Source organism: Bos javanicus, chromosome 14 (genome assembly GCF_032452875.1).
Source record: "Bos javanicus breed banteng chromosome 14, ARS-OSU_banteng_1.0, whole genome shotgun sequence".
Classification (NCBI taxonomy): Eukaryota; Metazoa; Chordata; class Mammalia; order Artiodactyla; family Bovidae; genus Bos; species Bos javanicus.
In genome coordinates this window covers 2806331-2823089 of record NC_083881.1, presented here as the reverse complement: position 1 = coordinate 2823089, position 16759 = coordinate 2806331, and the positions used below count along the sequence as shown (strand labels likewise).

General features: G+C 46.3%; 1 protein-coding gene across 19 annotated transcripts in view; it reads right to left on the bottom strand.

Moving 5' to 3' along the window:
* Positions 1–16759, bottom strand: part of PTK2 (protein tyrosine kinase 2) — a 192754-nt gene that overhangs the window by 73988 nt on the left and 102007 nt on the right. For all 19 annotated transcript variants that reach the window (XM_061438488.1, XM_061438469.1, XM_061438476.1 and 16 more), the window contains 5 exons: positions 11730–11784; positions 6040–6180; positions 5235–5312; positions 4411–4518; positions 2290–2407 (listed from right to left, as the gene is read on the bottom strand). In XM_061438488.1, coding sequence (XP_061294472.1) covers positions 2290–2407; positions 4411–4518; positions 5235–5312; positions 6040–6180; positions 11730–11784 — 500 coding nt within the window. The remainder of the gene's footprint in view (positions 1–2289; positions 2408–4410; positions 4519–5234; positions 5313–6039; positions 6181–11729; positions 11785–16759) is intronic.

Below are 16759 nucleotides of genomic sequence, written 5' to 3'. Positions count from 1 at the left end.
AGCTGGTTCGGGCACATGGCTTCTGACTCTTATTACAGTTTTCTGCCCCAGTGATACCACCTATAAAAGCACTTTCTAAATTGAAGCAATTATGGTGGATCACAGAGCTAACAAAGTGCACCTGGGCAGAGCAGCGCTCACGTGTAGAACTGAGACGTCACTTAGAACTGTTACACTCACAAACACATGCGTGTTGCTTACCATGAAGCAGCTCATAACCTAGAGAGAACAGACGGGTATGTATGCAACTGTTCCTTAACGCGTGTACCAGGAAAATGGTGCATCAGAGTTGTAGAAACATATTTTACACTTATTTGAAATTTTAAGAAACTAAATTAGAAAGTGTACATATGCTCCTGTCCACATATTTCTAATTATAATCCATTAAAAACATTTGACTTTAAATATTATTTAAAAAAAATAAATATTATTTCAATTAGGCAATATAACTTAACTTTAGGAATCTATTATAAAATAGTCACAAGCACATATGCTGTGATTTAGAATAAAGTAAATTATCAGGCTTAATCATCTATAAAGACCACATAAAATTGATAAAAGCCTCGGACCCACTACGTTTTTATGAGAAGCGATTTCATTTATGCTGTCTTCATATGAATGAAGAATTTAATGTGTCGCATTTCAAGAGATTTGATATCAAAATGTTTCTTCCAACAGGGGAAAAAAGTCAACTAAAAACCAACCCAAGAAGATGTTAAAGCCTCAAACATTTAACGCCTAATGTCTGAATGTTATTTTTTCATATACCAACAAATTGATGAACAATATTTTGGCAAATTAGGGTGAAATAAAACAATTATTTACCAAAAAGAAGATAGGTGCTATAGTACATTTAACATTTTTAACAGAATACTATCTTTATGTGAAGCAACTTTCCCAAAACATTTAAACAATGCTTGCAAGGTATATACCTTCATTTAAATGAAGCACAAAATGAAAACTCAAGAGCTCATGAATGCAAAAATTTTAAATGAAAGGAGCCTTTAGATATTTCTAAAAGCAACTTCACTACTGTATTTCACATTTAAAAAAGCTATCATAACACACACTCCATTTTAGGGGGAAAATAAATAAATAGATTTTATTGGTTTGATCATGGTGGAAAGAAACAGTTCTGCCAGATTATTCATGTCCTGGAATTCATGCACTTACTGGCCTTTTGGCTGATGGCTTTAGTATGACATCCTGACACTAACAAAGGTTTAAACAAAGATTCCAGCGATGCCTCTGCTTCATCCCCCACCCCCACGCCCTCCACCTGCTGTCAGCACAGAGAACTGGACCGCTGGGCAGCACGACTCTGCAATGTCTACACCAGGAGTGCAGGGCCTCATCTGCATCCCTCATGTCTCCCCGACTCCTCCTCTGATCGTCCTTCCCACGGGGTGGGGGTGTGCTGGCAAGGATCTTGTGTCTGCCTGCCCAGAGCGGCAGCCTGATGGGGGCAACTGTGGACACGGACCCACCTCCCACGCTACAAAGCAGGTACTGCTCCTCCTTAAGGATGAGAAGTCCCCAAGCCCAGGCTCATCCAGTGCGTCATGATCACATGGGAACAAGCAGAATCTTTGAAGTGTGTGACACTGTGGGTGCCCTGAGCCACCTCCAATGGAGGCCATTCCCATCCTGCTTCCCGCAGAGACCACAGAAGCAAGTACCACTCTTCTCGCCTTCCTGGACGGAACTGAGGCGCAGGAAGCTAAGTACTTAGCAGATGGCACGCGCTCATGATGTGAACCCATCGGTCAATGTAATTCCAAAGCCTGGTTTTTTCCTGCTTTGTTTCAGAAATCCAGACCCTCAGAAACACTGTGTCTTAACCCTTTGCAAAAGGCTACAGAGACTCAGCCCCGTTCCGAGGATTCAAGACATCATGCTTCAGACCGAGTTTGTTCTCTGACTGCTCTAAGCTTTTGAGAGCTTTAACAAATAGGAGACTTTATCTATATGAGTTATAGGGGCTTAAAAAAAAATCCCTTGAACATAATCCCAAAAGTTTATTTAAAAAACACTAATGGTAACTGAGACAATACTTTAAGGCTGTCGCTCAAATCAAAAGGGTCTGAACACAAACCATGTGTCCTTTAAGCTCTGTCCAAACCCAGCTCGTAGGCTGTGAGCTGAGTCGCTGCCCTAGAAAAGCAGGAATACAGATTTGCTGGGCTGAATTATTTGTTCACTCTTCACGTTCAGAGTGGCCTGAAGGACGGGCTCGGGCTGCGGGCGAGCCTGGTGGCGGCGCGGAAGGCTAGGGCAGGGGCGGCTCACCTTTCTGGGGCCGGATGATGAAGGACTGCGTGGCCCCGTGCACCAGGCGGCAGTACCCGTCGATCAGGTCGGCCATGTTCTCGGCGATGGTCAGGGACGGGGCCGTGACCGTCAGGGGCTGGACAGGGGAGAAGAGCCAGAGAGAGCGGTCATTGTTCCTTCCGCTCCTCAGAGGGCCAGCTGTGCCGTGACATCAGATCGAGAAGCACTTGAGCCCAGAGGAGAGTGGGAGTGAGACGAGATCTGTCATCAGGTCTCAGTGAGAAGAGAGGGTGGTATTTAAGGATCTTATTCCTAGAATATGTGACAGAAGGCAAAGCCAGACAAAAAAGAAAAAGACACTTAAATCGCTTAGAGTCACTTTCTAGAACAAAGAGGTGGGGGAAAAAAAATGTTTCCTACAGAAGGTCTGGCTCCTTAGGCATACTCTAATTAAGAATTTAGAAAATTAGTAAGCTCAATTATGGCTTCTTTTAGAAACTAGACAAGTGTGGAGTAGACTTTTATCAACCATCCATCATAATTTTTCTAACCTTAGAGAAAATTAGTGGAATTTCATTATTTTGAGCATGCAGAGCATGCTCTACCTAAGAGCTTAGAAATCACTTTTTTCAAGGCAAAACACACAATTATGATACATTTCCTAAAAGACCTGTCATTAAATGTTATCCAGGAGATAATCAGAGTGGTATTTTTACTTTCAAACACAATTACGTCCTAACTCACATAGTCTTCATAACTTCCTTCTAAAGGAACAACTCAGCTCACCTGAGTCATCCCAAGTATTGTTTGAGGGCAGCAAACAGAAAGGAGGACAGCCTGAAAATCATGGTGCAGACAGGAAATTTCTGAGAGATTTTCAGGAAATCTGAAGGTTTCAATATTTCATGGCATCAGTGGTATAATTCTGAGACTCAAATGTACTGCCCAGAGCCTGAGAAATGCCAGGATTCCAAAGCAGGAGGAGCAAGAATGAGATGAGAGAAGCCTCGAGAACAAACCTGCCCTAGCAGGGGCGGCAGCAGCACAGAGCCTAGGGGTGAGAGTGGGGCCAGGGCAGCGCCCCAAATGGGCTTCATGCAGAAGTAACCCTGTGTGCGCTGCTCCCACCCCCCCCACAGTGAACATCACATATAACACCATCCAGGAAATAAGACAGTAGCACAGTTTACAGAATGTATATAATTTTAAGAGGTTGATTTTCTTGGTAATTCATGATATTCTAGTTTTTCCACAGAAAGACTACATTAGTTTTTAAGTGAATCGATGCATTTGAACTATGGTGCTGGAACAGACTCTTGAGTCCCTTGGACAGCAAGATCAAATCAATCAGTGAAATCTAAAGAAAATCAACCCTGAATATTCATTAGAAGGACTGATGCTGAAGCTCCAACACTTTGGCCACCTGATGCAAAGAACTGACTCACTGGAAAAGACCCTGATGCTGGGAAAGATTAAGGCAAAAAAAGAAGAGGGCAGCAGCGGATGAGATGGTTGGATGGCATCACCAACTCAATGGACATGGATTCAAGCAAACTCTGCGAGACAGTGCAGGACAGAGAAGCCTGGCATGCTGCAGCCCATGGGGTCACAAAGAGTTGGACACAACTTAGCGACTAAACAACAATAATTTGTTATGCAGGGCTTCCTAGGAGGCTCAGCAGTAAAGAATCTGCCTGCCAAGAAGGAAACACAAATTTGAGCCCTCGGGAAGATCCCCTTGAGGAGGAAATGACAACGCACTCCAGTATCCTTGCCTGGAGAATCACCATGGACAGAGAAGCCTGGCGAGCTACAATCCGTGGGGTTGCAAAGAGTCGGACGTGACTGAGCGACTGAGCACACACACACACATCTGTTATGTGATGCTCATTACGTAAGAGAGAGCTGAGATTCTGATGATCCATGAAAACTTCATCTATATCCTGAAACAATCCTTTCAATAAAGGGCTAGTTTAGAAATAATGATTGTTTCAGGATATGGCAACCCACTCCAGTATTCCTGCCTGGAGAATCCCATCGACAGAGGAGCCTGGTGGGCTACGGGCCATAGGGTCACACAGTCAGACAGGACTGAACAGACACAGCATGAGCAGAGGCTATCTCCTTTATCCCCCTTACCTCGGGCGCTCCTGCGATCTTCAGCTGCAGCGTCCCTTTCCTGTCCTTGTCTTCACTGTTTGAATACTGGATAGTCTGCACTTGGTTGAAGTCGGCCAGGTGTGTGGGCTTTGGGAAGAAAAGGCAAACATTTGACCACAGATGCCAGACACTCGTGCACTATCCCGTGTAATCTCCGTGGTCCCCACCCCACCCCGCTGACAGGGTGTCTGGGGAGCCTGACTGTCCACCTCGCCCAGGAGGAGGGGGCCTTTCTCACTCTGAGGAGCTGGTGTGGACCTGCCAGGGCCGCCTGCTCACCTCACGGTCAGGGGTGTGTCTGCCCTCTGTGCTCCTGGAGGCAGAGGGGTGCTCGACCTTCAGGGGCTGGACAAGGGGGCGCCGTGCCCCAGCGTGAAGACACGCAGAGGAGGGAGGGAGCCCCTGACCTGACTCTCCGGGTGACAGTCTCGGTCTCAGGGAGCATTCTGCCCTGCTTCTCTCAGAGAGAGGGACCCATGCCCACTCCCAACACACCATGAGCAAGGAACGTCTCTGACCTGTTCTGGGGTTCTTCTGAGGGTTTTGGTGCTGGGGAGACAGCGGGCATCTAAAGGACCCTTCCCACAAGGACACACCACCAGCTCATTTCCCAAGAGGAGTGGGCTTTTCTTCTCATGCAGACACAACGTGCCCATCAGTCCCCACCCTCAAGCATTTCATGACAGCCGTCAGTCTGCAGGGCCAAATCCCACGCATTTACTCAAGACTCTCGGCCTGCTCAGGGCCGCCTCCTCTCAGGACACAAGTGCCAGCCCCTTCCTGCCGAGGTGAAGCACACTTACATTGCAGCCCTTGTCTGTGAGGTAACTGATTCCTTCCTCGGGGCCAATCGCCAGCTCTACTGAAATAATCCAGCTTGACTTGAAGGTGAAACAGGTGACGGCAAAGGCACCAGGAGGAAAAAAAGGTATTTTAGATGAAGAACCACTGAAACATTAAAGGACCAAAGCAGGGGCCAGACAAGCTTCTACTCATCTCTGTCATCAAATAACACAGAACGTGCCCAACGCCAGGCCTTCCTGGCGGCAATGGTGGTGGAGAACCTGCCTGCCACGGCAGGAGACACGACACAAAGGGGCTCGGTCCCTGGGGTGGGAAGATCCCCTGCAGCTCCAGGATTCTTGTCTGGAGAATCCCACGACAGAGGAGCCTGGTGGGCTACAGTCCAGGCACAAAGCGTTGGACACGACTGAGCGTGCACACATGCATGTACAACTCCATGGTGCAGCATCTGCTGAGCCTGAGCAGAGACAGACAGACTGAGCTCATTCCGGTGAGCCTCAAGCCAACAGTTTCTTTGGGAAGATTATCTGCGTAGGTAAACTAGCCCTGAGAGAACAGTTAATCAACGAATCACTGGGATGGGATTAAAATAAATCTAAATATGAACACAGGCAAGCTATTAAAAAAGGACTGTTTTAGTCTGACGTTGACATATTTTCTTTTTGTATTGTTCTCCCACTGTAGAGTGGTACAATATTCTCGTGTTAAACACGGGACAAATTAGATCCCAATCAGAAACTGAGGTATTCATGGAAAAGACAAAGAGATTCCACCGAGTCCCCTACTGCAAATCCCCATACTTACACCAAGGGCACACTTGAAGCATTCTTTATCAAATCTGTACACCGGGGAGAGGATCTCAAAGAACTTCAGAATACTTTCTTCCCTGTTAAGGTTGGCAAACTGTCTAAATGTTTGTTGGATCAATTTTCTTAGTGTTTTGGCCTGTGTGATAAAACCACAAACATCTTTTCAGAGTCAACAGTAAGTGAAGACCACAGCAGTAACCCCCAACACCCAGGAACATCTCTTCCCCAGCACCACGTAATACCACCTGCATTCACCAAACATCATTATTTATCAGAGTCTGGTCCTTTTTAAAAAAATAATTATAGTAAAATACACACAACATATAATACACCATCTGGTGGCTCAGATGGTTAAAAAAAATCTGCCTGCAATGCAGGAGATCCAGGTTCAATCCCTGGGTCGGGAAGATCTCCTGGAGAAGAAAATGGCAACCCACTCCAGTATTCTTGCCTAAAGAATCCCATGGTCAGAGGAGCCTGGTGGGCTACAGTCCATGGGGTTGCAAAGAGTCGGACACGACTGACTAACACTTCACTTTCAACTATTTTAAAGTATACAGTTCAGCTCTGGCTCATCGGAATCGGGGGTTCCTGCGGTCGGCAGAGGAGGGGGATGACAGCCCTCACACACCCCACACTTCCCGGGCAGTCGACACGTCCTTTCTGAAGCAGTCTGGTAACAGAAATCAAATACCTTACAACTACAGCCTTTGAGAGATTATCCTTTGGGAATAATGAAAGAACTAGGTGAAGACCTAGCAATGAGGAGGCTCCGTGCGGAAGTGTGCAGAGGACCCCATGTCGGGGCACACACACACACACATGTGAAAATAAGACAGCCCGGCGTGGTGGAGACACAGTCACAGGAGCGCACAGGAGGCGGGCCTCACGCGGGGGGCACGCATGAGGGAGGCAGGGTGGGTCGGCACGTCTGTCCTGGGCGCATGGGGCCGAGGTGCTCCCACAGGTAAAGCGGCCGCGGGAGAGCTGCGTGGGTGGAAGCCTGCACAGGAGGCCGACAGCTAGCTGTAGCCAGGGCCGGGGCTCAGACAGGCAAGCCAGGGATGGGATCCCAGGCAATCTGAAGAGGCCACAGAGGCTAAACCAAGGAGAAGCATAGTGAGTTCCAGGGCAGCAAGGACTGAATCTCAGATGTTGCCTAGAATGTGAGTGGTCAGTCGTGGACGCTCTGCAAAAAAAATCCAGGAAGTGCATTTTGGGGAAGACCCATCCAAGCTCTGGGCCACAAACCCAGGGCCTGCAAAGGGCCGCTCTCACCATGGCTGAGATGGCGTCCAACCACCGTTCTAACTCGAGGCTGTGCAAACAGTCTCTGACTCTCCTCTGGAGGATCACACTCACCCACCTGAGATCTCCATGACACCTGAAACCTGATGGGCCGCCAAGAGAACCTCCCTCCCCACTGGCCGGGCCAACAAGACTGTGCTGATTGGCTCTGCACCCCGACGTCCCTCGAGGTGCCCAACCTCTTCGGCTCCGCCCCCTCGCCACTTCCGCTGCAGTGTCCCCATGTCAGAGACACAAAGGGCCGTGCGCTGCCCCTGGCGAGCAGGGGTGAAGTCATCTGCCCCACACCAAACAGAGTCCAGTCGATGGCTTGTCCTCTTTTCCAAAACCCTCAGCCACGGGACACGCATGGGGTCAACTAACAGCACACCTGATCACTGAACCTGCTAGAAAACTTCCGAGTAACTGAGCAAAGATGTTTGAAAGTAGTAATTATGCAGTGTTAGCAGACAGTCCGAGCTATAGTTTACGGATCTGCTCGCCCAGCTGAACCTGGGGGAAGCGCAGCATGCTTACTGAGCGCCCACCCCAGCCCTCGCTTTGGCTCGCTGTGCACGCATGCCGCCAGGCGAAGGTGCAGGGAGGCACAATGGCGAGCAGCGGCTGCACAAGCTGGCGTGCCGGCTCGGGCTAGCTTCCTGGGACACAGGGCCACACCCTGGCTTCCCGCCAGCCAAGAGGGGCGCCTGGTCAGGAGTACCTAAGCTTTCTCAGGGTCTCTGCTTCAGTGAGGCCACCCAAGAGGACCAAGAGATCTCACATACAGCACCAGTGCTGGGCAGGAACTAGAAAACGCTTGCTGTCTGAGAGGAGCCCCAGATTCATTTCTAAGAAGGATGTCTTAGAAAGCATCAGTTCTTTCCTTCTTTTTCAGTGAGGAAAAAGTTTTACAAAAACTGACTCCCTAGAATCTCTTGATATTAATAAATATACCTCCCTATTTACAGGGTTTCAATATCCTCTCTGTGTTTGAAACAAGGCATCTGTCAGTGACAGCTAGTTGGTTTTCAACAAGTCCATACACAAAGAGAAGGCAGTATTACTAGGATGAAGCATCAGAAATTGTTGCTATTCAGCCTTCTGAACAACATTTATCAGATGCTGCTCTTAGTAGAACAATGGCCTCTGAGGGCCTCCTGGATGAAAAGGTTAATATAATCCTAAAGAAAATATGCCAGAAAAGAAAAATACACTAAGAAACATGAATCGAGGAGTTACGTTATCTCCCCCTCTCCCAGATGCCAACTCTAGGTCTGTTAACAAGTGCGTGTCAAGTGTGTTTTTCTAAATTGAGTTGTAACTGACATACAAGGCTGTATTAGCTTCAGGTGTACAGCATAACGATTCAGTACTTGCACACATCAGCACTGTGAACCGACTGCCACAATGTCTGGTTAACACCATCTCACACTGTTACGCTTTTTTTTTCTTGTGATGAGCACCTTTAAGACCTGCTTCCCAGCAACTTTGAAGTATGCGACACAGTGCTAGTAACAGTCAGCGTGCTTTACATCACGTCCTCGGGACTCACTTGTAACTGAAAGTCTGCACCTGGTGACCCCTGCACCCATCGCACTCCCCCCATGTCCCACCACCTGTTCTCTGTATCTAGGAGCTTGATGTTTTTTCTTTTTCTTTTCATATAACTTTCTCCGTCTGACTTCACTGAGTACAACATTCTTAAGGACCATCCATGTTATTGCAAATGGCAAGATTTCCTTCTTTTTACAGCTGATCATATTCCAGTGTGTGTACGTGTGGGTCACTAAAGCATGCCTCCTTTCCAGCTTCCATGTGTGTGCGTGCGTGCGTGTGTATGTCTGAAGAATGCCTCCTTTCCAGCCTCCACGTGCGTGTGTGTGTGTGTGCACACGTGCGTGTGTCTAAAGCATGCCTCCTTTCCAGCCTCCTTACAGGGGTCTAGACCAAGGGGGCACTCTCCGTGCAGAGGCCAGGACTCAGAGGCTGAGTGAGTGCTGAGCCGGGTACTTCTGTGCTCACCACTGGAACGGGAATGATGAGTAACTTAAATGCTCCTGGGAGGGGCATAGGAAATCACTCTATTACTCTGAAGTACAAATACTTAACTGTGGATCTCGTAACATTTCTAATCCTGAAATGAGATTTCTACTGTGAATTATACTCAAATAAGCTGAAATCTGGCTCTTTTATTTGTGACATAATTTTAGATTTACAGAAGAGCTGTAAAGACAGTGCAGAATTCCCATCGACCGCCCCACCCCATGCCCTGAAGAAAACAACTCACACGACACTGACGCAGCTGTTAGACACGAAAGCAGTGCTGCCAGGAGGTCCTCTCTGAGACGCTCCCGTCTGCCCACGGATGCCCCACTGCTCCCAGACCCCACGCCACACTTACGCACACCCCCCGCCCCCACAGCTGTCACAGCTCCCTGATACTTGTGAAGAGTAATAATTACAATTTCGTAGACAGTTAGTTCCCTCATGTTGCGACTGACTTAGTTTTACTGGTCCGGTGTTTTTAAAAACGTGCCTCTGGCACTAAGATCAAAGAGAGAGAAGTTTTAAATATCTTATAAATTAATTTTAATAATCAGGCACATACACCCCAATCCTATTTGCCATCAATCAATCAATCATAGCTTTCAGTTCAGTCGCTCAGTCGTGTCTGACTCTTTGCAACCCCACGAATCGCAGCACGCCAGGCCTCGTTCCATCAAATATAAGGTAAACTTTTGACACTTCAGGGTCAGCATTAACTACAAAGGATCTTCTAGAAATCCAGATATGAAGGGGAAAAGCACAGAAGACAAAGTGGCTCTTGGAGAACCAAATATTAACTGATCAGGCCATTCTATAGGTTAGTCTGGAAGAAACAAGCAAGGTGTGTCACGGGGGTCTCTCACCTCAGCTACACGTGTATCGCAGCGCCTGAGGCCGGCACCTGGGGTGGCCTATTTTGAGTATGAGGACCCATTTTAAAAGCAGGATAACTTCTTGAACTCCCAAATGCCAGCAGCCATGCCTCTTGGGGTAACTGCTTCCCTGCACACAGCTCTGACCAGACTCTGCACGATTCTGAGGCCGCCCCGGGATGCACACATGGCCACTGGAGGGCCTACCAACGTGACCCAGCCACCTTCACACCCCTTCCTGCTTTCTAAGGCTGCACTGGGCCATGCGAGATTCTGTCCAGTGACGGGGCAGACGCCCTGAAGAACAGTGTCTTACATTCGTGAGCACCTCCCCTCCAGTCCACCCAGCAAAGGGCAGACGGGTGCACAGGGCAAGCTTCTGTGCCCATGCTAGGGCCTCAAGCTACAGATCAAACTGAGCCCCATGCGACTCAAGGTGTCAGGTCAGAACCTTCACCAACGCAGGCCAGCTCCAGAGCCAGCTTCTGAACCACTGTGCTTGGGCGTCAGTGGACGGGATGGTGTCCACACGGCTGCTCCAGCGTGGAAGGTGACCTCTGTGACACAAAGTCACAGCAGCAACAGCCACAGTTCCAGAGTTTATAAATTAGACTGCGACAGGTGCTTGTGTTATGTGTGTGTGACCCTTGGGTCAGGAAGACTCCCTGGAGGAGGAAATGGCAACCCACTCTAGTATTCACGCCTGGGAAATCCCATGGACAGAGGAGCCTGGCAGGCTATAGTCCATGGGGTCACAAAGTCAGACACAACTGAGCGACTAACACACACACACACATGCACACACACACACACACTGATGTGCTAAAAAGCCACAGCAATCCTACCTACCCTATTTCCTTTGTTGTGGAAATAAGAAACCAGGTCCCAAATCATGAGGCTAAGAAATGGCAGAGCTCCTCTGAGCTGGACTCTAACTTGACACAAAGCTCTATTCTCACAATGCACTCGACCGTGTTCTGGAAGGGCTGGAGAGCCACACATCATATTCCCGATGTCCCCTCCCCTGCGGTGGGAGCTGCAAACAGAGGCAGGAGCTGGCATTCTGCAAGAAGTTACTAACAGGAAGGAGCGTCTCCCAGTCAAGAGAAGACAGACCTTCAGAGTGCACGTCTACGCAAGCAAGCACGCACACACACACAGCAGCACCTGTGGCTCTGCACGTGCTGCTGCTTTACTTCTCTGAGTTGAAACTGAGACTGTGAAGACTGAGGTGATGCATTCACCACTGTGAACACAACGCTCCTGGTTTTGTACTGAGTGCACACACAATCAAGACACAAAACCACGGTTTTCTGGGAGAAAGCTCCACCTTTAAAAGTCTACTTCCCATGAATACGACTAGAGTAACTGTCAGCTTCTTATGTTCAGACTTTTACAGGTAAGAGGGAAGAGCACGTGGCACGGGGGAGGTATCTGCCTAACACGGTCATCTGAGTATGATAAAGACGATGCTAATTACCTTGACTGAATCCAGTAAACTCCTAGGGAAAAACCGCTTCAAACCAACATCTTTCCTGAAATACAGAAAGAAGTGAATTAACAAATAATACCACCAAATCAGTACATATAATGACACTGTTGCAAGAACATAAAAGAAGTTTATTTATCCTTCCACACATTATTCAAGAAGGAAATACATATATTAAAGCTCCAAATGACTGGCATAGTCATGGAACACTTGGGACAAGTAATTTTCTAGATGTGTGCAGAAAACATTGAGACAAGTTGGTTTAGGCAGAAAATGTTTTTGTAACCCTTAACTATTACAAACCCTCTAAATATTGCCTCTTTTACAATGTGTAAATAAACTGCAGTTTTTTGAACACTCTTTGAAAGTTAGCCTTATAAACCTCAATTCCAGCTGGATAATGCTATATTTATACAGAAAGTAGGCTGGCCTGATTAGAAAAAGATTTGAGTTATACCAGGGATGCTTAAATTACCTTAGATTAATCCTAAAATCTGATGATCCTTAAAAATAAACATTAGTCAATGTTTAAAATCTAAGTTTCACACAGAAAGCAAAACAAAAAGAGAAATTAAGTGATTGGCCTAAGGTCAAAAAACTGAACGTGAGGACATGTTGGAAGTCCCAGTGATTTTCTTTAGATCAGGCTACAAAACCAACCATTAATAACAAGTGCCTCACGGCATTCTGACCGAGAAAACAGGTGAGAGAATGGATCCTTCTCACGGGAAAGACTTGAAGGCTAAAGGAGAAGGGGACGACAGAGGATGAGATGATGGGATGGCATCACAGATGGCATATGAATCTGAGCAAACTCTGGGAGACAGTGAAGGACAGAGGAGCCAGATGCAGTCCCATAGGGTCACAAAAAGTCTGACACAACTGAGCAACAACAAAGTTTCTACTTATTGATACTTTGGATATAAGTGAGCCAGGCTTTTTGGCCACTAGGTGGCAATCACGCTAGTAAGATAAAGCAAAGCCTCTGGACATGAAAGATGATCAGGAGACATAGAAGATATAAAAGGATCATGGACAAAAGTGAAATATAAGTATCTTTTACATTAAAAAAATAAAATGAATATAAAATATAAAAAAATAAAACAAGGATGACTTCACCCTTAACTATAAGTGAGCAGGTACTACAAACAAAACCACAGAAAACAAGTCAGAATTTATGTGGTTGACTGCATATCCAAACATTTTAATCCCCTATTTCACACTCTACTAGTTAGAACCTAAACCAGCGAACTCCTTGCTAAGTCCTGGTCTCAGATCTCATATCCTTTTATTATTCTATGACGATGATGGCGATGACGATGTTTAGCATATCCTTACAAAATCCTTGCTCAGCTCCCATGACACACTGTTTACTGGTTTTACTAATCAGCAAATTCACATAACTCTTGGCTTGCCATTCTTCTAATCACTCTTGCTTATAACTTCCCCTTCTTATCTTCTCAGATATGAACAAGGGGAAAGTGTCCACCCAAGTTCTTCCCTCTCTTGCTGCCTCCTAACAAGACAGGAACTTAGCATTCTAAGGATTTTGGAGCTAATCACTATGGGAAGTGGCAAAATAAGCACATAAAAGATAAACTAACACCACAGAGCATTTTCTTCCCTGTTTCCCTTGTCAGGGACTTGCTTTATGCAGAGAGTTCTGCCCTGGAATTTCGGCTTTGCAGAAGGATGGATCTTAATGCCTGGTGGATCTTAAGGGCTGTGACTTAATGCCTGTCGACCTTACATGACTACATGTAACATGGGGCCCACTAACTCCTACTGACAACAGTGGTGCTGAGAGGAACGAGGAGGTGTTAGGGACCTAGAACCCTATGGGGGCAGCTTCCTCTCCTCTGGAAATACCACGGTTGCCCCTGCTGTCTGGTGAGAGTCTGGTCTACGTGCCTGACCAGCCGTGGTCTTGAGCAGAGGCAGGTGTGACCTAATGCTGCCGCGAGCGGAATGGGGAAGAACCGGGGACACAGGCAGGTGGGTGAGTGGACAGCAGACTCGGGAGGTGCTCTGGATGCAAAGCAGTGCTCAGGAAAAGGTGATAGGGGAAGGCTGATGCATGGGGACGGGGAAGGCTGATGCATGGAGACGAGGAAGGCCAGGGCCAGCTTTGGGAGGCCCAAGGCTGGAAAAACCTTATTCACACATATTAAGTGAAAGTGAAATTGAAAGTCGCTCAGTCGTATCCAACTCTTTGCATCCCCGTGGACTGTATAGTCCGTGGAATTCTCCAGGCCAGAACACTGGAGTCGGTAGCCTTTCCCTTCTCCAGGGGTTCTTCCCGACCCAGGGAGCGAACCGGGGTCTCCTGCATTGCAGGCAGATTCTTTACCGACTGAGCTATGAGGGAAGCCATTAAGCTTATTATAAATGAATTCTCATGTCAAGGAATTAATTTGTTTCTCCTTTGGCACTACTTCTGAGAAGATTCAGACCTTGTCTGTTGCTTTAATTAATACTTCGTGGGCATCATTCCTCTTAGATTTAAAGCTCAGGCAAAAAAGCAAACCAAAATCAACTTTAAAATATAACTGTAATGCAGATTATCATACAGTATCCCTATCTTATCCTCATCCCCAAACTCTCAAGAATTGAGTATCATTAAGAATACTACTAAGGTCCCTTAACCTCTAAAACGATACCTTACAGTCTTTTACAAATGGATAAATGTTAAAATTCTCTAAGTTTAGGAGAAACTGTCGTTGCTTCCTAACAAACCTCTCACCCTAGGCTACCAGGTGGCATCTATGGATGATGGATGGCTGGCAAGATTCAAGGGGCCTGGCGCCCTGGTGATAAGGAACACTGATTGCCTGGCACAAAGAGAAATAACCTTCTATCCTGGTTAAGCCACTGTCAATCAATTCATGCCAAATCTGTGAGCTTTCCCTTCATCAATATATTATCACAGCCAACTAAAGAAAGCATTAGATCACCAATGACAAGAAGGACAATTAAAAAAGAAATGAAAGCAACGCACCATTAGAATCAACCTCAGCTAATTTTAAATCAATTCACTGAGGAAATAGCAACAGAATATCTAATATTCTGCAAAGTGCCAGAAACACCAGGAGCTCCCTACATCAACACAGCTTACTCTAACAGAGGAGAGACAGTCACACCAACAACTACAGCAAGACACCTTTCTTTAAAGAGCAAACCACTTCATAAGGAAATGAGCAGAACTGAAAAGTTACATGATTTACTTAAAATACTTGCACAGTACAATTCTGTACTGTGGAGAAGAATCATCGGTACGTAAGTCTTCCTTCTACAATGTTACATTAGGAACCATAATTCTAACACTGTATTATTAGCTTATTTTGGTTTCATCTGTCATCGTTAGCAATGCCATTTTTCAGCTAGATAACAAAACATTTTTCTTAACACATCCCATCTGACTCCTGTCTGTGATTTATAAGAGACATAAGTAAAAGAACCATCTGTGTGCACTCCAGAATGCGCCCTTGCACTGTGAGACCCCAGGAGGCCAAGTTTTGGGGTTGGGAGCTGGGGTTCCCCTCTGCCTACAGAAAAGGCACCATGGTTCTTCCAGAGTGGGAAAGACATAGAAAAAAACACTGATTAACTCTCTGGATGATTTAAAGAAAAAGTACAGAAAGTTTTACATTTCCCACTCTCCAAAGTTGGGCTGATTTTTTTTGCATAATTGAAAATAGCTATTTTGAAATGTGGTAAAGTTGAAGGTTCACTATGTTATAAATTACTGAGATTGTCCATAAATTTTCTGGCAGAAACCAAGAAGCTATATGGACTATTTCAGTTTTTCTCCTTATGGGTAAGGAAAAACAGAACCCAGAATAAACTAATAAAGAACAAGTAACATTCTGCACTCCTGTATAATTCTTTTCCATACCAAGAAAAAACATTCACACTTCTAAGTGGCTCCAGGCTACTAACAAACACAGTAGAAAGGACGGTGCCGACCGGCCAGATGCCTGGCTACCCATCCCCGGGCAGGACTGCCTCAGCGAGCACAGAGCACCACCCCCGGCCTCACCGTGACCACAGCCTTGCACGGGCCTTTCAACGGCCGCAGCAGAAGACAGAACAGAGGAAAGACCACAGTTAGACTAGAGTTGCAAACAGAGTGATGACGCTGTGAAAGGCCTGCACTCAACATCCCGGCAAATTTGGAAAACAGCCGTGGCCACAGGCCTGGAAAAGGTCAGTTTTCTTCCAAACTCAAAGAAAGGCAATGCCAAAGAATGCTCAAACTACCACACAATTGCACTCATCTCACATGCTAGTAAAGTAATGCTCAAAATTCTCCAAGCCAGGCTTCAGCAATACGTGAACCATGAACTTCCACATGTTCAAGTTGGATTTAGAAAAGCCAGAGGAACCAGAGATAAAATTGCCAACATCCACTGGATCATTGAAAAAGCAAGAGAGTTCCAGAAAAACATCTGCTTTATTGACTCTGCCAAAGCCTTTGACTCTGTGGCTGTGGAAAATTCTTCAAGAGACCACCTGACCTGCCTCCTAAGAAATCTGTATGAAGGTCAAGAAACAACAGTTAGAACTGGACAGGGAACAACAGACTGCTTCCAAATTGGGAAAGGAGCATGTCAAGCCTGTATACTGTCACCCTGCTTATTTAACTTATATGCAGAGTACCATCATGAGAAATGCTGGACTGGATGAAGCACAAGCTGGAATCAAGATTGCCAGGAGAAATATCAATAACCTCAGACATGCAGATGACACCACCCTTATAGCAGAAAGTGAAGGAGAACTAAAAAGCCTCTTGATGAAAGTGAAAGAGGAGAGTGAAAAAGTTGGCTTAAAACTCAACATTCAGAAAACTAAGATCATGGCATCTGGTCCCATCACTTCATGGCAAATAGATGGGGAAACAATGGAAACAATGACAGAATTTATTTTGGGGGGCTCCAAATTCACGGCAGATGGTGATGGCAGCCATGAAATTAAAAGACGCTTGCTCCCTGGAAGAAAAGTTATGACCCACTTACAGAGCA